Here is a 24,144-nt window from a genome sequence, read left to right as displayed (position 1 = left end):
CTTTGAGTACATTGTGTTGGCTTGGGTCATATAAGCTTGCCTAACACTTTTGTTCTGATCGACAAAAGCTTATATGAACCAAGCCCGTCAAAAACCTCACTCTTTTACATACTCGAGGTGGTATTGTCATCAATCACCAAAAAGGGGGAGATTGAAAGCATCTAGGCCCCTAGCTGGGTTTCGGAGATTAATGACAATACAAGATTACTATAACTAACGTGTGTTTTACAGAGACAATTAAGTTAGGTCATGGTAATAGAGATCAATTGGGCAATCAAGGTTGTCATGCCCCTACGATGGAAATCGTTTCGGTTTTCAAAGGATGGACGACAAGGTTAAGGATGACTAGTTCTAAGTGTCGATTGGAGTTGAAGAGACACTTAGAGTAGTTTAGGACTTTGTTTTTCCTTTGGCCATACTATTAAGGGGGGTATGGACGGGTAGCTTGACCTAGATGAGTCTAGTGAGTTAGGTATGGTACACACTTGTTAAAACTAGCTCTAGGTAGCTCCTACGAATGCCTAAGATCCTTTGGAGCAAACTTCATTCACATATGATCGAGAGTTGAAAGTGAATGGAGGGTCAAATGCTGACCGGACGCTGGCTCCGGTGCGACCGGACGCTGGCCACAGGGTCCGGTCAGTTCATTTGATCAACAGACTACGTTCGGTGCGACCGGACGCTGGAGAGGTCAAGTGATCGGACGTTGAGAGGCAGCGTCCGGTCGACTCCAGTAAGGTTCCAGAGAAGGGAATCTGCGACCGAACGCGTCTGGTCAGTACTGACCGGACCCTGGGGGTTCAGCGTCCGGTCGAGTATAGTAAGGTTCCAGTAAGGGTTTAATGCGACCGGACGCGTTCGGTCAGTGGTGACCGGACCCTGCCAGCGTCCGGTCAACACATTATCACTGGAATGTGGGTTGAACTGACCGAAGCGTCCGGTCAACATGACCGGAGCGTCCGGTCACCCTGCAGAAGCTCATAACGGTTCATTTTTTAGGCTGCCTTATAAATAGAAGCTCCACTCGTGTGTGGAGTCACTTTTGCTCATTCCAACAACTGAGAAACACGTTTGTGAGTGCTAAGAAGAGCAAGGTCCTAGTGAGGTTATTGAGATTTGAGAATCCAAGAGAGTAGCCTCATTAGTGAATCAAGAGTAGTCAAGTGTGCATCCATCTTCTCATTAGGCTTCGCGTGGTCAAGTGAGAGTTCGTGCATGTTACTCTTGGTGATCGCCATCACCTAGACGGCTTGGTGGTGATTGGGAGCTTGGTGATCATCCGGCGGAGCTTGTGGGTGACCCAACTTAAGTTGTGAGCGGCTTTGGGTGATTCGCCGCGACGGAGTGTCGAAGAATCAACCCGTAGAGAGCACTTGATCCTTACGAGGATCAAGGGGGAGCTACACCCTTGCGCGGGTGCTCCAACGAGGACTAGTGGGGAGTGGCGACTCTCCGATACCTCGGCAAAACATCGCTGCATTCCTCTCTCTTTATTTACTTTGAGCATTTACTTTGAGCAATTCAATACTTGTCTTTACATTCATAGAATTGCCATGCTAGAGTAAGTTTGGAACATAGATTGCAAGTCATTTGTACGTTAGAGTAATAGAAACACTTTTCTAGGCACAAGGGGTTAATTGGGCTAACCGTAGGATTTAATTATTGAAAGAAAATTTAGAATTAGCCCAATTCACCTCTCCTCTTGGGCATCTTGATCCTTTCATATACAAATTAAGGTGTCGTGGGCGCAGCAGTTGTGCAACAAGATGAAGCGAACATGTTGGACATTTGATAGTTTTTTTTTCTCCCGTTGCAACTCACGGGCATGTTTGCTAGTACTAGTATAATATAGCAGTATAACACTATTAAAATGATATACATTGTTCATAACGTTAATAAATTTTATTTACTACTCCCTCCGTCCCAAAATAAGTGACGTTTTTTTTATTTTAGGATTTCATGTTTGATCTTTCGTCTTATTCAAAAATTTTATATAAATATTATTCATTTTGTTATGACTTATTCTATCATTAGAGATACTTTAATATAGACTTATTTATTTTATTATTTACAAAAAAATTTGAATATGACGAATGGTAAAACAAGAAGTGTAAGAATAAAAAAGTCACTTATTTTGGACGGAGGTATATGTTTATTTACATATATGGACCATGGAGGCCTCTCCATTGCACTAATTTTTTTTATTTAAAAATCAACGCATGCATTTCATGTTTTTATTGAGAATACTAAGTTTATCTTTTTCTACTAATTTTTCTTCTCTATGTGGATCACTAAGCCGTCGGACTAACGACATCTTTAACCAAATAGCGTGCAATTAAGTTTTACATAATTCTCTACATTATCTATGTTTTCATATGTTTCTTCTAGTTTTTGAATGAAAAATTCATGTAATATTATTCCTTATATTATGCTATTAATGTTTTTATGGTAATGATCAATGTCATGTTTATTTATATTTTACAATTTTAAATTGATATCTCTTATATCAGGATTCTCGACAGCCCCTATTTAGTTAGATATTCACATATTAAAACTGTCGACCATTCTTGTAGTACCTCAAAAAATGTTCCCTAAACTCACTCTCTAAATGCTTATTTGGAGAGTCATTTGAATAAGAATCGTTCTCGGTGTCTTCCCACATTGCAACAGTTTTTCTATCTTATGTGCACTTTGGAGAGCCATCTATGCTCTCCACATTTGGCTAGTGAGAAACAAGTAATAGAAGATAGCAATATTTGGAGATCTAACTAAAAAATTTGTCTGAGTGCTTTTTTCCTCAAAATATTTATTCCAATAAAAAAGGAAGTATATATAGAGTTTTTTTTTGGAGTTTCTCTAAAGTTAGTTACGGAGAAATAAGCAAAATGATCTTGATGCCACTTTTTTTTGGTAGGGTAGGGCTAGCTATGGGGTTATTTGTTCTTTTTTGAGACCGTGCGTTTGCATGTATTTCATTAAGAGGAAGTAGAATTTTGATTACAACAACGGCCGACTTAAGGTAATGAGAATTACCATCATTCACCGAGCCCCGAAATGGGTTGTTTGTTCTTGAGCTTAAATATGCATTTTTTATAAAATAATAGTATAAGAAGGGAAAGATCTAGCAATTGAACAGGATAGGCTCAAGCCATGGGATTACACAGATGGTTTTATAACCATGTGTCCATAATTCTATTTCAACTGGTGCCTATTCTTATATAAGCCGCCAGTAAAAGAATCGCTAACGTCGACAAAAACCGTTTCTATAGTAGAAAGGTTGAGATTAGCTCCATGGTCTTTTGCAGTGAGCTTAGCGCGGTGGGATCTTGGCCGCGTGGAGGGCTCGATGCTAGGGCTTAGACTTGTAAAAATTTCCAAAATTATAATGTAGTTGTTGTATAAGCTATATCCACCTAACAAAAGCAGTGTCTAATAATAGGATAATAATACATGTAGGAACAGTTCAACAAAGTTGTTGGAGTTCGAATCATTTCTCAAATAGCATCAAAAACTTTAACACGAGTTTTATTACAAAGAAAATAGAAGATAAAATAAAATAGTTTTTTAGCATAAAAATGAAATAAAATAAATTAGTCAGTCTAATATATATATATATATATATATATATATATATATATATATATATATATATATATATATATATATATATATACTCTTTTCGTTTTAATTTATAGATCATTTTGGTTTATCTAAGTATATAGTACAAGCTTTGTATATAGAAAAGACAAAACGATTTATATAATCTGAGTCGACGGTGGCATATCACTAGAAGACAACAAACTTATGCATGAAGCCCTGAACTACTGCAGCTTACGAACTTTGGCCGTAGTGGGATTTGCACTGTTGACCACCACGGCAGCGACGTGCTCGAGGAAAAAGGAGTGTCTCGTTACTTGAACACATCTGACACATATCATGCACCTCCCGTCCGGTACGTCCGGCAAATGTGCGAGGTGCCGACACGTACACGTACGAGGCTATATAGGCTCACGTAGTACTGTACGTTTGTGCTCTGAGGAGCTCCATTCAATTTTTTTTAACGTCGTACGTACTCTCCTACTAGTAGTACTACATGACTGACGACATGAGGCGCCAAGAGTTGCAGTGCACTGGACGGCCTCTCGCTCAGTCGCTCGTCACCTTTTGTACGCTGAAGTCTCCATCCGTCACTCGTATTTACTGATCGATGCCGCAGTAACTCGATGATACACTCAAAAGTGCTGAAAAACAACAAGCGACTTTTTTGTTTTCAGAACATATCATATCTTCGCATGATTCCCCTTGTCCAGATCCAGCCTCTTGTATATGTCAATCAGTTTAACAGAGCAGGAAAACCATATCATTACACTCTTATTAGTCACTACTATAATATAATGACATTGGAGCTTAATAAGTCCAGGACGACACGAGTTTCCGTATATGAATGTTGCTACTTTACTCAATACTCATATATGTTCATTCAAAATTATAAGTTATTCTAACTTTTTTTAGTGCATACCAAGTTTGACCAAAATTATAAAGAGAACTACAGAAGTTTATGATATTAAATAAGTATAATATGAAAATATAATTAATAAAGAATATAATGATAATACTTAGTTAGTATAATAAATGTTATTATTCTATTATATAAATCTGGACAAATTTGACATGTTTTGACTCTTCAAGAAAATTGGACACTCAAATTGTAAGACGTTTTAACCTTTCTAAATACATAATTTTTTCTATGTACTTAGATATACACTATGTCTATATATATAGGAAAAATGATGTATCTAGAAATGTGAAAATGTCTTATAACTTCAAATGGATGGAGTTGTATTTTAACTTTTATTACATTGTTGTCGTCCTTGTCCTATTATTAGGCATGCAGGGTTGACAGCAAGTTAAAATCCAAAGCCGGCCGCTTGCGTGTGCATAGTACTACAAGACATCCGGCCTACAAGCTAAGATATGCACATACACCAAATGAACGGCTCCGTTTATACATGCCGGATGATTTTTATTTATATAATAAAAAGTATAAAACTCCAAGTCCAAGAACAAAATACGTTACCAAGAGCTTTTATTATCTATCTATTAATTAATTAATTAATTTATTTATTTATAAAGGATTAGTATGTTTTACTCTGTAGAAGAGTTTTTTTTTTTTTGCGACTTGATGATTTCATTCATCGATCAATCGGGATTACAATCTGAAACTAATAGGTGATCTACATAGGTTGGGGCTAGCTGCCACTCACCCAACCTATTATCACCTCAAACTAGAGCTACTCGGTTACAAGAACGACATGTGGAAACCACAGAAAAATCAACAAAACTAGAGCTAATTTCCCGAGTTTCTCTGACGATGGATGCAATCCGTGAACGTTGATTGGCGCCCTCCTTCCAAAGCTTCACAAACTCCTGGCTATCAGTCTCCAGAATAAGACGTTGCACCCCCCCTTGCCCAATTAAAGATGTCTGCCTGTATATAGGGGGCGCTGCCTGCGTGCAGCCCTGGGCTGTCTCTCCTCCCTTCACAAACTCACAGCGCTCTGCGCGCGCGCCATCATCCATCACTATATTTCACCGCACACACGCGTCGATCGTCCGGTCGGTGGGGATGCTCGGCATGGAGGAGGCGGCGTCGGCGTCGGCGCTGCCGTCATGGGCCGCGTTGGTGCTGCTGAGCGCCGCCGCGTTGGTGCTCGTGGACGCCGCGGCGCGGAGGGCGCACGGGTGGTACAGGGAGGCGCCTCTGGGCGCGGCGCGGCGCGCGCGGCTGCCGCCGGGGGAGATGGGGTGGCCCGTCGTCGGCGGCATGTGGGCCTTCCTGCGCGCCTTCAAGTCCGGCAAGCCCGACGCCTTCATCGCCTCCTTCGTCCGACGGTAAGTCAGTACGCTAATCCTCGCGCGCGCCCTCTCGAGTCTCGATCTCCTCCGCTAATCCCGAGGACGGGCGACGGGCCGGGTGGGGCCCACGTGTCATTGTCCTCTTCGACACCTGCACCGGGCCACGGCTGTGAGCCTGTGACACATGGAGATGGGAGTAGCTTAGCTGCCCAACCACAGCCAGCGCGCGATACTTATCCATTTACCCCTCCGGGTGGTTAATTCTCATCCCTTTGTATTGCTAATTACGCCTCCTAGCTAGTAATTACTCTTAACCAAACACTGGAAGAGACAACCGTGCGGACAGCGAGTACTAGCAGTGAAGACAGCTAGCCTGCACAGCAATTTACAGCGGTTACTGAAAATTCCTGTCCACTCTTCTCTTGAGCCTTGACGGATTAATTAATTAATTAATTAATTACCGTGATAGCTACTGTCTTAGAAAGCCAGACCAGACTGAGACAGGGTAGAACAACGACGTCCCACAGGAGAGGAAAAGCAGTAACAAACCACTGCCGGTGCCGGTGAATAATCACTGTCGTGGTTTCGGTCAGGTTTAGCAGCTCAGACCATGTACAGTCATCAGAGTCAGTCAGTCAGTCAGTCAGACAGTGATGAGTGAGAGATGACACTGATCTGACGTGAGCAGGAATGCTTGCTGCCGCTGCCCCCACTGCCCCCAAAAGACATATCTCCTTCTGATTGATTGCAATGCCACCATTCAGCATGCAGTATGTTGCTAGATTCCATCTTTGGCAGGGGGGCCCCTGACTGCCCAAATAATCATAATCTTCCTGCATAAGTAGGCACGTAGTGCTCACTAGTAGGACTGTAGTAGGAGTTAGTTAGGAGTATAATGCTCTGTTATTGTCAAGTGTGAACAAATGGCGGGCGGGTGATGCCCTGCTTGGCAGCTACCCTCCACACCGTATCCCTGATTCTCCAGCCACATGCTGTCAAAAGCAGCTTTGATTATCATATCTCCCCATCCTTTCTCCTTGCCAAAGGAATCATCAGACATTGCTGTTGTTTAATTTTTGTCTAATCTAATCTAATCGTCTTCACTTTGTGAAGTCTCGTTCGGCATTTGGCGTCCTCCAAACTAAATTTATTCTCTCACGATTCTTCTTCGCTCACTGTCGGTCCATCCAAAGCGACTTGGCTTTGTTGAGTTTCAAGCGGTGCAGCTGGTCTGCTCAGCAGTCTGCACTATTTTACTTAGTTCATATATGGATGCATACACGAATATGTTCTGAACATCTATATCTATATCTCTTTAGGTAGCATCTCTGTTAGGAGTGCTCAGATTCCTCCTGTCCAGAGGCCCATATCCCATACGTGTTGCTCAGTCGCTGCTCGACGCAGTCTGAATGGATGCTGTCCGTTTGCCCTGAATGGCTCAAACTGAAACAGAGTCCTCACAAATTCAGGAATTAGATTATTTGCTTGTTTTGCTTTTGCTTGCACAATTATCATGAATGGCGAGTGATTTTTTCAGTAGAAAATGTAGTATGTATCTAGCACATGTACGCGAGATGTTTCAGGATGCTGCATATGCATGTTCACAAGTTGTGTGTGATTCAAAAAGGAGGATGACAAGAAGAAGACGGGATCATTCATTCTTGCCTCTGATATATCTTGATCAGTCTGACCCGCGAGAGCTCGCTCATCATCAGTAATCAGTTGCACTGAACAAACAAACAAACAAATAAATAACCTGACCTGGACGCCATTGCCGCCGATGATGCTGCAGGTTCGGGCGCACGGGCGTGTACCGAGGCTTCATGTTCAGCAGCACGACGATCCTGGTAACGACGCCGGAGGCGTGCAAGCAGGTGCTGATGGACGACGACGCGTTCGTGACGGGGTGGCCCAAGGCAACGGTGGCGCTGATCGGGCCCAAGTCGTTCATTGCGATGCCGTACGACGAGCACCGGCGGCTGCGCAAGCTCACGGCCGCGCCCATCAACGGCTTCGACGCGCTCACCGCGTACCTGCCCTTCATCGACCGGACCGTGACGTCGTCGCTGCGCGCGTGGGCCGACGAATCCTCGTCGGCCGGGACCGGGAGGGGGGTCGAGTTCCTGACGGAGCTGCGGCGGATGACGTTCAAGATCATCGTGCAGATCTTCCTGGGCGGCGCGGACGAGCCCACGACGCGCGCGCTGGAGCGGAGCTACACGGACCTCAACTACGGGATGCGCGCCATGGCCATCAACCTGCCCGGGTTCGCGTACCGCAGGGCGCTGCGCGCGCGCCGGCGGCTCGTGGCCGTGCTGCAGGGCGTGCTGGACGAGCGGCGCGCCGCCAGGTCCATGGGGGTGTCGGGCTCCGGCGTGGACATGATGGACCGGCTGATCGAGGCGGAGGACGAGCGCGGGCGGCGGCTGGACGACGACGAGATCATCGACGTGCTCATCATGTACCTCAACGCCGGGCACGAGTCGTCCGGCCACATCACCATGTGGGCCACCGTGTTCCTGCAGGAGAACCCGGACATCTTCGCAGAGGCAAAGGTGCGTAGCGTAGGGTCTGAACTCTGAAAAGACTCGATCTTTTTTTTTGTCAGCTGAAATCACAGTTGCAGAGATTAGATTCCGTTGGTTGATGCTTGTTCAAATTTCGTCCCAGGCGGAGCAGGAGACGATCATGAGGAGCATCCCGGCGTCGCAGCAGGGGCTCACGCTCAGGGACTTCAGGAAGATGGAGTACCTCTCGCAGGTCTGCTCCGATCCATTCTGACGATGCTTGCAGTTCAAATGCAGCCAGCAAATTCATATATATGGACTGACTGACTGACCGACTGATGATGAACTCTATGTGTGGATATCTATCTATCTATCTGAATATCTGATGAAGGTGATCGACGAGACGCTGCGGCTCGTCAACATCTCGTTCGTGTCCTTCCGTCAGGCCACCAAAGACGTCTTCGTGAACGGTACGCTCCGTGCGCTTCATTCAGAAACCTCACATATTCTTGTTTCAGAAGTGATCACTGAACTCTGCACTCTGAACTTTGAAACAGGGTACCTGATCCCCAAGGGGTGGAAGGTGCAGCTATGGTACCGGAGCGTGCACATGGACCCACAGGTGTACCCTGACCCCACCAAGTTCAACCCGTCAAGATGGGAGGGCCACTCGCCGAGAGCCGGCGCGTTCCTGGCGTTCGGGCTCGGCGCCAGGCTCTGCCCCGGCAACGACCTCGCCAAGCTCGAGATCTCCGTCTTCCTCCACCACTTCCTCCTGGGCTACAAGTAAGTAAAGCTGCATCGTCTCAGAATAATTTACTCCAAATTAACACAGGTGTGTTTTTTGCTTTAAACATACTTATCTGTTCAGGTGACGATTGTTTAACTGAATTAATGAAGTAGCTTTTTTTTTAAAAAAATGTTAATTTTGCTGTGTAGGCTGACGAGGACGAACCCTAAGTGCCGGGTGAGGTACCTGCCGCACCCAAGGCCGGTGGACAATTGCTTGGCCAAGATCACCAGAGTCGTCTCGGAAGGACTATGTGGTGAATGGATGAAACCAACAAATCTCTAGGTGCTGGGCCGGCTGAAAAAGTGAAAAATATGGGCGGGGCCATTGTTGTCCCTGTCTGTGCAAAAATAAGACAAGCAGGAAGAAATTTTAAAAAAAAGTATTACTCCTACATGGCATGCTGTGAAGTCTGAACTATTCGCTGAAAATTATATCTGTCCCTGCTCGAACCCCTCGGCTGTGTACCAATAGCACGATATGGTGTTTCTCTTAATGAAAACGTGCTTCGCGAAAAAAATAGCATGATATGGCTGAGTTGATCGATCCTGCTGAGACGGTCCCACCCACAGCAAAACAGCAGGTGCAAATTGGTTAGCGTGTAAAAGAAAAGAAAAGAAAAAAAAAGCATTCCATTGCCACCTACGAAATGAGTCATGGGCTCGGATGCGTGCAAGAGAATAGTGTCTTTGCCAGCCCGGCCCGAGCTGCATGCTGCTGCTGGGTCGGCTCCGCTCAAACGCTGAAATTCGTGGTCCGGCCTGTTTCGGGCCCATCAGCCAGCCAGGCGCGTGCTCGTGTCGTGTCGTCCGCGGTCCTTTTTTTTGTATTTTCCCTTGCCTTTTTAAAATACAAATACGTGTTGCTGGTACGGTGTTCCTGTGAGAATAATAAGTCTCAAATTATACATACAGGAGTATAATATATCTGGTACGGTAATTAGGTGTGTAAGAAGACGATCAATTGGCTTGGTGTCGACTCTTTGTTGTTCGAAATTAGAAAAAACATATATTATATCCTAATAACACGGGTAGATGCATGCATATATGACGAGAGCTCACAACAACAGCAGCAACAACAACAAAGCCTTTAAGTCCCAAACAAGTTGAGGTAGGCTAGAATTAAAACCCAACAGAAGTAATCAAGGTTCAAGCACGTGAATAGCTGTCTTCCAAACACTCCTATCTAAGGCTAAGTCTTTGGGTATATTACATCCTTTCAAGTCTTCTTTTATTGCCTCTACCTAAGTCAACTTCGGTCTTCCTCTATCTTTCTTCACGTTACTATCCTAGTTTAGGATTCCACTACGCACTGGTGCCTCTGGAGGTCTCCGTTGGACATGTCCAAACCATTTCAACCAGTGTTGGACAAGCTTTTCTTCAATTAGTGCTACCCCTAATCTATCACGTATATCATCGTTCCGAACTCGATCCCTTCTTGTATGACCGCAAATCCAACGCAACATACGTATTTCTGCGACACTTATCTGTTGAACATGTCGTCTTTTCGTAAGCCAACATTCTGCACCATACAACATAGCAGGTCTAATCGCTGTCCTATAAAATTTGCCTTTTAGCTTCTGTGGTACCCTTTTGTCACATAAGATACCAGATGCTTGGCGCCACTTCATCCACCCTGCTTTGATTCTATGACGAGAGCTCACAAAATTTACTTTATATTATGTGTATTCCAGTAGCACAAAACTATCAAAAAATCAAGCTACTTTTTAAAAAAAAAAACAAAACTAATTAAATCAAACTAAATGAACTATTTTTTTTTGTATACCATGCGTGAATGCGTGTATGGGCTGGACTAGTAAAAGATAAGGAAGATAAACAGGCCCATCTGGTCCGCCGTTCTGAATCGTACTAGGCTGGGATCCAAAACAGGCCGGCCCGCAAACTGCGTCTCCGCCGGCGTTCGATCAACTGCCGCCGCCGCCAGCGCATCCACCGCATCCTCCAGGCCGACGACGACCCCGACGTCTCGCGCATCCGTATGTCCCTCCTCACGCTCTCTTCGCGCTCCTTCACTCATCCTCACCTATCCCTGTTCGCAGCTGATTTGACGGCGCTTTGCCCGGGATAGGCGAGCTGCTCATTTGGGACGCCGCTCTCAACTCTTGTTCTCTTGTCAGCCCTGATGAGCAACGGATAGAGTCTGACTCAATACTGCACTCGAGGATGTACCTAATTGGGTGTTTCCGTACCATTCCCGTGTCGGTAGCCATCCCCGGATGCGATATGACACCTTCTGCTTACAAAACTGTTCCTGGTTTCGTGTATTCTCCTGCAAATCGACGCAGTCTAGCAAAAATGGCAGCTTTGTTATCAGGGTGGTTCATTTCTTCCACCACAACAATAACAAGAAACAAACTAGAGCAATGAGCCCCGGCACAATTCAATCTTGCTTTTAAAAAAAAATCTATTTACAGTAAATAAAATAACCTAGGTTTATTATGCCTGCTGCTCTGATATCCTTGTGATGGTTTTGTTTGCTCCGCAGTTTCTGAACAAGCATCTGGATCCCAGCAGCAAAGGGGACAGGGGTTCTTCAGTTCAGGACAGGTTCAGCATCCATGGTTATGGTATTCTTGCTCCCACCATGCATATCACTAATTCACCAAACATAGTGATTACTTTCGTCTCCCTTAATTTAGTCCCCTTATCAGAGTACGATTTCAAATGTTTAGTCCCTTCTCCAGCGCACTATTTTGAACTTGTGTTTAAATCATGGTCCACCAGAGCTGGGTATAATTAACTTGTGGTACCATCACTAGGCCAAGTTGTCTAAACGATATTGGTGCTACCTTAGATGCATGCTATTGTACTCGCCAGGTATTAATAAGAGGCTTATCGACACTCAGTCCAAATTTTCCTTCTGCCTGCACAATCTACTTTTCCCTACTCTGTCTGTTAATTCATTGGAAACATATTTTGGTCTCCCTCTTGGAACTACAAGACCTAGTCTCCAAGATTTCACCCCTCTTCTTACCAAGTTTGTAAGAAGGCTTACAGGCATCAGCAGATTTTTATCTTACCAAGGGAGACTGATATTGGTCAATTAAGTTTTTTCTGCCCTCCCAACCTTCTACATGTGCAGTCTTCAAATCCCACCCTTAGTGATCAAGCAAGTTGATAGATACCGCAAGCACTGCTTATGGAGTGGTGTAGATATTAACAGGAAAGGCTCCTTCCTTGCTGCTTGGGACATAGCTTGCAAATCAAAAAAAGGAGGTTTAGGCATCATTGACCTGAAAAATCAGAATTCTACCCTTTTGATCAAGTTTACAACAACAACAACAACAAAGCCTTTAAGTCCCAAACAAGTTGGGGTAGGCTAGAGTTGAAACCCAGCGGAAGCAATCAAGGTTCAGGCACGTGAATAGCTGTCTTCCAAGCACTCCTATCTAAAGCTAAGTCTTTGGGTATATTCCATCCTTTCAAATCTCCTTTTATTGCCTCTACCCAAGTCAACTTCAGTCTTCCTCTGCCTCTCTTCACGTTACTATCCTGGCTTAGGATTCTACTACGTACCGGTGCCTCTGGAGGTCTCCGTTGGACATGTCCAAACCATCTCAACCGGTGTTGGACAAGCTTTTCTTCAATTGGTGCTACCCCTAATCTATCACGTATATCATCGTTCCGAACTCGATCCCTTCTTGTATGACCGCAAATCCAACGCAACATATGCATTTCCGCGACACTTATCTGTTGAACATGTCGTCTTTTCGTAGGCCAACATTCTGCACCATACAACATAGCAGGTCTAATCATCGTCCTATAAAACTTGCATTTTAGCTTCTGTGGTACCCTTTTGTCACATATGACACCAGATGCTTGGCGCCACTTCATCCACCCTGCTTTGATTCTATGGCTAACATCTTCATTAATATCCCCGTCTCTCTATAGCATTGATCCTAAATATCGAAAGGTATCCTTCCTAGGCACTATTTGACCTTTCAAACTAATATCTTCCTCTTCTCGAGTAGTAGTGCCGAAGTCACATCTCATATACTCAGTTTTAGTTCTACTAATTCTAAAACCTTGGACTCCAAAGTCTCTCGCCATAACTCCAGTTTCTGATTCACTCCTGTTCGGCTTTCATCAACTAGCACTACATCGTCCGCGAAAAGCATACACCAAGGGATGTCCCCTTGTATGTCCCTTGTGACCTCATCCATCACTAAGACAAACAAATAAAGGCTCAAAGCTGACCCTTGATGTAGTCCTATCCTAATCGGAAAGTCATCCGTATCTCCATCACTTGTTCGAACTCTAGTCACAACATTGTTGTACATGTCCTTAATGAGCCCGACGTACTTCGTTGGGACTTTATGTTTGTCCAAAGCCCACCACATAACATTTCTTGGTATTCTATCATAAGCCTTCTCCAAGTCAATAAAAAACCCATGTGTAGTCCTTCTTCTCCCTATACCGCTCTATAACTTGTCTTATTAAGAAAATGGCTTCCATGGTTGATCTTCCGGGCATGAAACCAAATTGGTTCATAGAGACCCGTGTTATTGCTCTTAAGCGATGCTCAATAACTCTCTCCCATAGCTTCATAGTATGACTCATCAACTTAATTTCCCGATAATTAGTACAACTTTGAATATCCCATTTATTCCTGTAGATCGGTACTAATATACTTCTCCTCCACTCATCAGGCATCTTGTTCGATCGAAAAATATGGTTGAATAGCTTGGTTAGCCATACTATAGCTATGTCCCCGAGGCATCTCCACACCTCGATTAGGATACCATCCGGTCCCATCGCTTTACCTCCTTTCATCCTTTTCAACACCTTTCTGACCTCAGATTCTAGGATTCTCCGCAAAGTGCCTATTGGTGTCATCAAAAGAGTCATCCAACTGAAAAGTTGTGTCCGTATTCTCACCATTGAACAATTTGTCAAAAATACTCTTGCTATCGATGTCGGATCTCATCCTCCTTCAGCAAGAGATGCTCCCTTTCATCCTTAATGCACTTAACTTGGTTGAAGTCCCTTGTCTTTCTCTCACGAACCCTAGCCATCTTATAAATGTCCTTCTCTCCTTTCTTCGTACTCAAATGTTGGTAAAGATCTTCGTACGCTCTACCCTTTGCCACACTTACAGCTCGCTTTGCAGTCTTCTTTGCCACCTTGTACTTCTCTATGTTGTCCACACTCCTGTCATGGTACAAGCGTCTATAGCATTCTTTCTTCTCGTTAATAGCCCTTTGGACTTCCTCGTTCCACCACCAAGTATCTTTAGCCTCGCCTCCACTTCCTTTGGTTACTCCACACACCTCTGAGGCCACCTTCCGAATGTTGGTTGCCATCTTCTCCCACATGTTGTTTATGTCCTCTTCTTCCTTCCAAGAGCCCTCTTTGATAACCCTTTCCCTGAATACCTCTGACGTCTCCCCTTTCAGTTTCCACCACTTTGTTTTTTCAATCTTAGCTTGTTTATCCCTACGGGCACGCACCTGAAAATGAAAATCTGCCACCAAAAGCTTATGTTGAGAAACAACACACTCCCCTGGTATCACCTTGCAACCCAAGCATGCTCGTTTGTCCTTTCTTCTTGTGAGGACAAAGTCAATCTGGCTAGAGTGTTGTCCGCTACTGAAGTCTCGTTTGTCCTTCTGGTCAAGTTTCTAGATAAATTTTATAATCATGCAGAGATTCCTTGGGTTGAACTCATTTGGTCAAAACTGAACAGAAATAGCCAAACACCTCCACATGTAAGAAACCAAATAGGCTCTTTTTGGTGGAAACACATCCTCAAACTTTTTGATAAGTTCGGACAGATGGCAATTGGCAATCCAAATAAAGGAAATTCTATCATGCTCTAGCAGGATAATTGGAACAACCCTATTCTGAAGACCCTACATCCTCAGCTTTTCTCCTTTGCCAGAAAACCAAAATGTTCCATTAAATTCTTCCCAGAATCAGAGATCAATAGAATGTTTTTCCTCCCTCTCTCAACTCAGGCCTCTGCACTGCAAAGTCTGTTACAGCAGAACTCTTGGGATGCAAACCTTGAAGATAGCTTATTAGTTGACATATAATACTAAGTAATCAATCGTTTTAAACATTGGCAAGATTTCACTTCATGATGCATGAGACAGTAACAGTGTTTACAGGAAAAAAAGTGTTTCACAAAGAATTCCTGTGTGTTTTCCTGTATGGAATTCATGTAGTCAATCTTGGCTTAGAACAAAGGATGATTTACTTATTATTTTTTTAAGAATGTTTTACTTATTAGTTGCTCTGCAGACAAATTTAGAAGCATATTACCTGTCTATTCTGCTACTATAATTGCCTTAGGGAACTATAGTTTTGAGCAAGTAACATCGAATCTTGAACTAATGAATGACTTAAAAATTACCATTAATGAGTAATGCCTTGGTCGATTGTTGTAGTATAACTTGTTGCTAGTAAACCCCATACGCCAAAGGGCGCCTAGCTCAAACGGTTAGGTGACCCAGAGGCACTCCTCAGGTCCTGGGTTCGACTCCCCGTGGGAGCGAATTTCAGGCTGAGGTTAAAAAAATCCCCTCGTCCATCCCCATAACCAAAGCACTGGGGGGGCACCGGCCCAATTCTCACTTGGGCGACGGAAAGCCACCGTGTAAGGGTGGGGGCGGGGGTTTTCTCGTCCGGGTGAGAAGGTTATCTCCATTTCTCAGTTAGTTCTCTATGTATATATGTAATGCACACTACAGACGGCTATGGCTCTTGTATAAAATTGATGACAGGACTGTGACTAAATTATTTTGCAAACTTGTGGATAACTATGTAGAATGGTGTACGTACTTGGGCTTCAAGTACTTATTTTCTTATCAAACATGCTGTGCGTGCCATTGTATTGATAGATAAAAATGGTCCAGTAGTTACATGCAGCATCCATAGCTGGGGTTAGTCTTTCTCTTACAAATTCAAATGCTTAGGAGGGGAGATTTCTGTGCTGATGCTATCATCTTGCAGGACCCTTACTAGTCACAACTTTTTTTTTGGGTAGTCTTGAAGGAGTGAATAAGAAAGGAAAAATCATATTGGTTCCTCTCTGTTTTCTGTGAAGCTGTTAATTAATATCCACTTTCTTACAGAGTGTCTTTGCTACATCTTCCACAATGTGACTCCCATCCCATTCACTGCTAAAAGGAAGCATGTAAGCTAATCGTGCATATTATTTTCCTGAAGAATGTAGTAGTTTTGGTAGAAGTGACTTGTGTGGTGCATACAGTGTGAGAAACATGATTATACGGAATCTAATCACCTGAGGTCCCTACTTTTCTGTTTGCTAGATTCTGATATTATTTTTCATTTGAATAATTGTATGTGGTTGTACTGTATTATTTTAATTGCTCCCAATCTTGTGTAATCAAATAATTACTCTCAAATACACAAATTTGTATTTGTAGTTTCTCTCAGTAATCTGGTCGCTATATATGATATGACTTCATAATTGTTCAATTCTACCATGGGTTTATATTATGTAAAAGTTCATTTTACACAGGTTGCAGAGTGACGGTATTCTCGCTATTGAACTTCAATCATTATAAAAATTGCCTTGCAAACTGAAAGATGAAAAATGGAAATCCTAGTCTTAAGTCTGACCTAGGAAAACCTCTTGCTTATAGTTGAAACATTATGAATATGATTTGAAAATTGATCTGCAGCGTACAGTTTAGGCATAGCAGTTCAGTGTTCAATTTAGGGTCTAATCAATGAATTAAATAGTAGATGGTTTAAACAGTCCAGGGCTGCTTTGGAATAGAGAAAAACATAGAAATTTTGGAAGATTCAAGTCATATACATACTGTAGAAAAGTTCCAATAAGCTCGTTTGGAACAAAGGAATATTTTTTCGCAATTCCTTTCAGATTCTTATATATGAGTTGGGCAATTTCAAAGGAATTTTAGAGGAAACTAAACCTCATTGTTTTGCTTCTCACGTTGCTTTCAAAGGTTTCTGGCTAAACTAAGTCTTAAAATTTATATTAAAGTGTTCGGTCATTCCAATTTCTACGTTTCACTACGCCAGAACGGAACTGCTCCATTAGTGGACAGGCTCATCACTGTCAGATTTGCCTCCGGCCGTGGGCAGGCTCATTGCAGCAGTGATAAATGGTAAAAAATCATCATTGCCGGAGGGTTTAGCTTAAAGCAATGGGCAATCGACAGTGATGGGGTGATAAGTGGTAAAAATAAAAATATGTATTTTTCAGGATATGAACTTAAGACCACAACATTTGCTATTTTTAAACTACACAATTTTGAAACTTGTATAATATATTGACACTCCAAACGATTTTAAATGAAAAAGTTGTTAACTGTAGAGTTTTAGATCTCATTGAGGACTACAACTTTGATGTTGACTTTGTCTCCATTCGACATTGTTGATCTTTGAAAAATCTGATCCGAGAACTTATATTAAATATTTAGACTTGTAACCATCTCAAATTAAAAAGTTATCAATTACAAAGTTTTAGATCTTTTTAAACTCTACGTTTTTAATATAAAGTTTATCTTGATCCGATCTCATATGAAAGAGTTATATTTTTTTTTACAAAGCATCCTATCACTGTCGGCTGAAGTCAGGAACCGGTAGCCCACTCGTCATTGCCAGTTGTCATATCATTGCCGGTTGAAGCCACAAACCAGCTCCAAAACCATCTGGCGGTGATGATTTTTTCTAGCGTAATGAATTTTTGCATTCCTGCGTTTTGAAAATCATGTGTTCCAAAGGGGTCTGAATGGTGATAAAAAGACGTTATAGACATCACAGTGATAGTGGTCTCAACACACTTGAGCACACGTCTAAATGTCCGTTTAGGTGATGGCAACAGGCAAGTAGAGAGGTGGATTGGCGGAGGATGATGAAACGATGGTTATTCAATATAGTTGTTGAATAACGTTTAGTGACTTGATTTGAGGGTATAATAGAAGATTAAATATAGTTTGTAACCATATTTGTGACTATGATAGAAAATGTGTAGTTTTTGTGAAATATTTGTTTGCACATTTGCTTCCACATTCCACAATACAAAAACGTCTAAACCAGTTGCATGCATGTACCCTCTAAACGCCAGCTATTGGAGGCAAATCGACCGTATATATATGATAGTTTGAAGAGTGTACACCACGCAATATTACAGGCATGCAGGCCTCCACTCAACCAAGCTAACTACTAGCAGCTAGTGAACTAAACCAACTCAATAATAGCTAGCTGGGACATGTTCATGCATGCCTGTCCTTGCAAAAGGCCGGAGTAGGTAGGTCTCAGGAGCGGATCCAAAGGGGGCTGCCGGGGCTACAGCCCCAGTGAGCCTGATTTCTTTATTAGACCACGGTTACTTAGTTTCAAATCATCATTAATCTTTAGTCCTAGCCTTAAATCTTCATTATTTAGCCCTTCCTTTGTTCCCATCCTACATCCGCCATCGGGAGGTCTCTACTCTACTACCTTGTGCAGTTGCCATCGATCCTGCTTGCATGCACCTGTGAACTGAAATAGCTAGCTAGGGCAAGCAAGCTAAGCTACCAGAGGGAAGAGATCATGATCATGCAAGAATAATTATTGAATTATTGAACTTGTTGCATTGTCCGGCATAAACATTTGTCACACAGCACGACTGCATGCATGCTTTGTCCCCGTTATATTCAGTCTCTGTCTCAGCATGCACGCCGTTAGGCAAGCTCTAGCTACTCCATCAGATCAGAATCTCATCATCACCACACGCACATCTCTCAATGCAACAAATTCCAACAGATGTGCGAACAGTGTTTAACTGAAACATTACTGTTCATGGAATGCAAGATTAGGCATGTGCGTACGTACATACAGTGTTTAACAGAATAATCATTGTGCAAGATAGAAGCAGCCGCCTAAATGTAGACAACAAGCTTATATATACTATACAATAAGAAAGCGATATGTTTGCGATGGTTTTTATCAGATTCAGGACTGGTGGTTAGCGTGGTTACTCTTACGTTACTTTGTGGCTGTCATTTTTGCACATTATCGCATTGGTGATACGATTCTGCGAGCAAGCAATGCAAGCAAACATTTGCCGATAAGCAACATTATTCATGAATCATGACGGCAGTAAGATATGTAGACATCATGTTTTGTCGTTTCATTTGTCCCACATATATATACATGTATATATGCAGCTAGCTGCCATCTCTGCAAGTTACAAATTAACACCTCTTGGAGAGCAAACCCCAACTGCATATATATAATTAAATAAATGCAAAGATTTGGAATGCGTAATTGGTATAAATTTGTTGGTTAGTAGCTAGCTACAGTACTACTTATTTAATTATATTCAACCACGTGAAGTGAAGGACGGTCAAATTAAAACACCTTTTTGCATTTTGAACAGGGTGATGAGAGGGGTGTCTTACGCACGTTGATCACCATCACCATCCCTGCCCAGGCCCTAGCTATTTACCTAATCCATTTTATTTACCGTGCCGAGCTAAAACATCTTTTCTTTTAATAATTTCATTCTCTACACTACGTGAAAAACGATTTGTAGCAACGGGACAAATTTTTTTAGGGGCGGCTGGTGATGGATCCGCCTCTACAGTGACGTGCTCGGAATCCACGAGACCAGCCGCCCCTACAAATGAAATAGCAGGGGCGGCTGGTGATATGAGCCGCCCCTACAAATGGGTAGGTTTTGTAGGGGCGGCTCACTCACCAGCCACCCCCCGGTGTTTCTATTCGTAGAGGTGGCAGGTGATTGAGTCGCCCCTACAAATGCCCCACGTATAGTCACTAGGTCCCCATCCAAAATATCTACTGCCCTCCTCTCTCTCTCTCTCTCTCCGTCTTGACTCCCTCTCTATCTCCCTCGCTCTCCCTCTCTCCCTCGCTTGTTGTGCCGATGGCCACGGCTCCTCGCCCGCCCGCGCGGCACGGTAGCCCCCCTCCCCGCGCCGCACCCTCCCTCTACTCCGAGCCCCTCCGTCTCTCCCCCATGCCGCCCCTCCCTCTCCCCCACGCGGTGACGGGACCTCCCTCTCCAGCGGAGGCGCACGACGTCGCACCCCCCTCTTCTCCACGCGGCTGCACTCGGCGACGCACCCTAGGGTGGCGGGGGTTTTGGGGCGCGGCCTCCCGGCGGTTGCGCGGGGCTCGTTGCCCTCCTCCAGCGCCGGCAGTCGCGCGGGGGCCCATCCCCCTCCTCCTGCGCCGGCGACGCGTGGGACCCTATCCCCTCCCCCCAGCGGAGGCACGGTGGCGGAGCTCGGTGCCATGGCTCGGTGGCACGGCCTCCCGTCGAGCTCCAGCGGTGGTGGGACTTGGTGGTGCGGTCCCCTTCACCTTCTCTCCTCCGGCGTGCTGCTGGAGGCCACATGAAGCACATGGTGGTGCCCACCACCAGATCCGGCGAGGATGAGCTCGATCCGGCGAGGACCAGCCCAGATCCGAGTGGCCACCACCAGATCCGACGAGGAGAAGCCTGATCCGGCGAGGACGAGCCTGGATCTGGCAAGCGAGTGCGACAGCAAGGATGAGCTCGATGCGGGTAGCGGGGAGGCAATACTACGAGCGTCGAGTGCTCTAGTGCCATGGGAAAGTAATGGCAATCGCGATCTCGCAGGAGGCCTTCGACTCCATGGTCCGGGAGAACATGGAGGACCTCGGCATGGACCTCGATGAGGCCCTCGCTGACGCTATTGAGGCGCTCACCCTCCAAGGAGCCGATTTCTCAGGTAACCACTCTTCGTCAGATCCGCCCCTCGATGTTCTCTGCACTCTTGCAATCTTCACACAGCCTCTCGCTACTTCGTCCAGGGATCATTAAGCGCGTGCTGGGAGAGGCCACCGCGATGGAGGTGAGCCCGATGGTGCGGGTTCTGGATGAACTGAAGGCCTCTCACAGCGCCAGCGGTGGGTCGGAGCAGGATCTAGACGGGCTCGTCTCTCTGCTCGATGAGTTGCGCGGCATGTGCTGCTCTGACGAGGGTTCAGAGAATGCAGCGATCGCAGTATGGAATGGCGTCGTGGAGGCGCTCAGCGCCCTGTGCACGTCCGCTCGGGTTCAGTAGGAGAGGCTGCTTGTATCGGCCTTGAAGACGCTGAGCTCCGTGCTCCGTGGTATGACATTGGTGTCCTTGCGGGTTCTCTGAGATGTGTCATTTTGTTTGGCAATTTACACGGTTCTTCTATTCACAACATGCTTGTAATAATGACTTCCCGGTAGCAATTTTCTTTAACTAGCATGGTAGCATGTGTATATTCCTGGATATTGTGAAGATGCACTTGGAAGCGGCTACATGTTTCTGCTCGACTGAACTTACAATTGCACGAACGCTATGAAATGGCATGCTAGAAACTAGTGTTTTCAACAATTTCAGAAAAAAATGAATTCATTGTTCTGATAAATTCACCACGCAGTTGCTCTATTCAGATGACTGTTATGTGCATTATATAAACCTCCATCCCTATGTAGTTTTACAAACTGCACAGCTATAAAATGTCTTGTTCTGCTATACCCTATCGCATATCAGTTGTGGTTCTATGCATAGTTATTTACCAACTTATTACAATCCATTAGTCTTTACTTTTTCTTGATCTTGCACTGCAAACTGGTGCTGAGAAAGGTCTTGTCCACTCTAAATTATACCCTGTCATAGACAATCTCCATTCTCTTCTAACTTCAGGAAATATTCAATCTGCAGATGTGGCAAGCACTGAAAAGTTCAGACAGACTGAGGGACCCAAAATTGTCATGGATCTCTTGAAAGGAGGCTCAGAAAATTCAGATTTATTAGATGCTGGATTTAGTGTTGTGGCAGCGGGTTCTGCTGGCAATGAAGTTGTGAAAGAGTCCTTTATGGACCTGAAGGTTGATGAACTCATTCTGCGGGTTATGAAGGATAAATCAAAAGCTAATGTGCAAAGCTTGTACGATGCCATACGTGTTCTGTTGACACCTGATGACAACCGAGTGGTGGCTTCTCAGGTGTGTCCTATATTCACAGTTTTAGTGTTTCACATTGGCAGATGCACCAGTTTCTATGCTAATTGCTAATATGCGGTGGTTTGTGGAAGTACCTGGCAGTGCATTTGCTATGTGATCTTCTATGGAAATAGATTGTGACATGGTGAATAGCTTGTGATAATACCTAGTTGTGTGCATGGGGTGATGATTCTATATGTCATTTGTTAATATTGTAACTTCTTGGTATCATTTCAATAGGAATGCAACAAGAAGTAAAAAGTAACATCTCAGTAGTCTTTGAATAGAATCAAATTTCTAACTTGCAATTTAGTACTAAATACACTTCTAGTAATAATGATTAGATACTAAAGGAGCATCTTAACATGAATTAGGCTGACTATGCCAAACGGTTGCCAGAGATGCAAAATTTGTGTCACTAGAATTTAATATTCGCTGAGCACCGCTGTCTGCGTGCAGGACAGTGCCGTGGGGCCTGGCCCGCTGCAGCACCAGCCGAATGTGAGGAGGGGCGAGATGGACATGCGTGGCGTGTGAATTGGTTGATGGTGGGCTCAGCATTCAGTGATGAGAGGAGATCTCTAGTTTTGTACGTGTTATCAAATTCTTGGACATTGAGTTTTATTAAAATGAGAATTGTGAGAGTAATGGTAATCTTAAACCACTTATTGCTGCTTTATACTATATATGCAGGCAAACACATTAGATTTTTAGAGTACTAATTCAGGGAAACCTGCTCTCTCTAGAATACTTTATTTTTGTGCTCTTGGCTAAACTTATCCTAATCTTCTGTGTATATGAGTCTATAGTTCAAATTCCTATAGTGAAGCCTGGGTAGCATTCCTTAAGTTGATAATGCCTTATCCTTTGTTTAACATGACTTAAAAACTCTACTTATGAATTTTCTGTACAGGTGTTGCTTCCTCGACAAGGGGGGAAGAAAGCTTTAGTAGCACTCCAGCATTAATTGGTGCTGGTCAAGTGACAAAAGATGGAGCTCTTGGCACTGCAAATGCACCTATTCACATGGTCACAGCAGAAACAGGTCAATTTAAGGATCAGCTTTGGCGTACCTTCCGAAGCATTGCCCTAACTTTCCTTCTTATTTCGGGCATTGGTGCTCTCATCGAGGATAGAGGAATCAGCAAAGGTTTGATTTTGTGGAAGATCTGTATTATCTTCTGAATTGAACGTCAGCCCATTAACCATTTATGAATTGAATGTAGGCCTTGGTCTGAATGAAGAGGTTCAACCAAGCATGGAGTCTAGTACAAAATTCAGTGATGTAAAGGGTGTTGATGAAGCAAAATTTGAACTTGAAGAAATAGTTCATTATCTTCGAGATCCCAAGGTAAAACCTCTTAAATCATTAGTCTTGAAAAATGGTACATTTCTTGAAGTCAAACAATGCTACTTGATGAATATTTCCTCCGCCTGCTGTTTTTTTGGGTGGGGTGGGTTGGGGGCGTAAGAATGATCACCATGCCGTGATGTGAAACTATCATGCTTCAATCTCCCTAATTTTTTTATCCATCTATTAATTTTGGACCATGTCGTGGTCTCCTCGCATTGCACATGCGAGGGTAAGGCTTGCCACTGACACCCTTCCCCAGACCCCGCACAGAGCGGGAGCTCTCTGCACTGGATACGCCCTTTTTATTACTTTTGGACTGGTTATCATAGGATCTGATGCCAATGTCATAGTTACCAACACCGGCTGTTATCAGCTTGCAAGCGACTTGAGGTCTTGAGGTGTAGCCTTTTGGTCATTGGACTATCGCTGCAAACACTTGTCCTTTTTCCTAGATTGTATCACTTTGCAGAATTCCTCTTCTTAACATAAATTGGTCACAAGTTTTGAACCCTACACCACTTTTACTAGTGCAGCAGCCGAGAATCAAGTAGATTATGGATAGCCACAAGGAGAACGATGCAATAGCAGAGCTCAGCCATGCGATATCCTTCAAAGCCGACCTGCACTTGCTGCATCTCCAGGCTTATTTCAATGTTTGAATTATTAGTTCT

The 24,144-nt window shown here is 43.9% G+C and overlaps 1 protein-coding gene and 1 pseudogene across 1 annotated transcript; both read left to right on the top strand.

Moving 5' to 3' along the window:
* Positions 1 to 5,297: 5,297 nt before the first annotated feature.
* Positions 5,298 to 9,692, top strand: LOC136527894 (cytochrome P450 88A1-like). The gene is made up of 6 exons (XM_066520750.1): positions 5,298 to 5,892; positions 7,649 to 8,411; positions 8,527 to 8,616; positions 8,755 to 8,833; positions 8,921 to 9,149; positions 9,303 to 9,692. Exons 1-6 carry the CDS (start codon positions 5,627 to 5,629, stop codon positions 9,436 to 9,438), a joined length of 1,563 nt encoding a protein of 520 aa, XP_066376847.1. The 5' UTR covers positions 5,298 to 5,626; the 3' UTR covers positions 9,439 to 9,692.
* An 11,044-nt stretch (positions 9,693 to 20,736) lies between these two features.
* LOC136525437 (uncharacterized) lies at positions 20,737 to 23,870 on the top strand (annotated as a pseudogene).
* The last annotated feature ends 274 nt before the right edge of the window (positions 23,871 to 24,144 follow it).

The sequence above is a fragment of the Miscanthus floridulus genome, chromosome 19, assembly GCF_019320115.1.
Source record: "Miscanthus floridulus cultivar M001 chromosome 19, ASM1932011v1, whole genome shotgun sequence".
Taxonomy (NCBI): domain Eukaryota; kingdom Viridiplantae; phylum Streptophyta; class Magnoliopsida; order Poales; family Poaceae; genus Miscanthus; species Miscanthus floridulus.
Note: the sequence above shows the minus strand (reverse complement) of the source record. Positions and strands in the feature narration are given on the sequence as shown.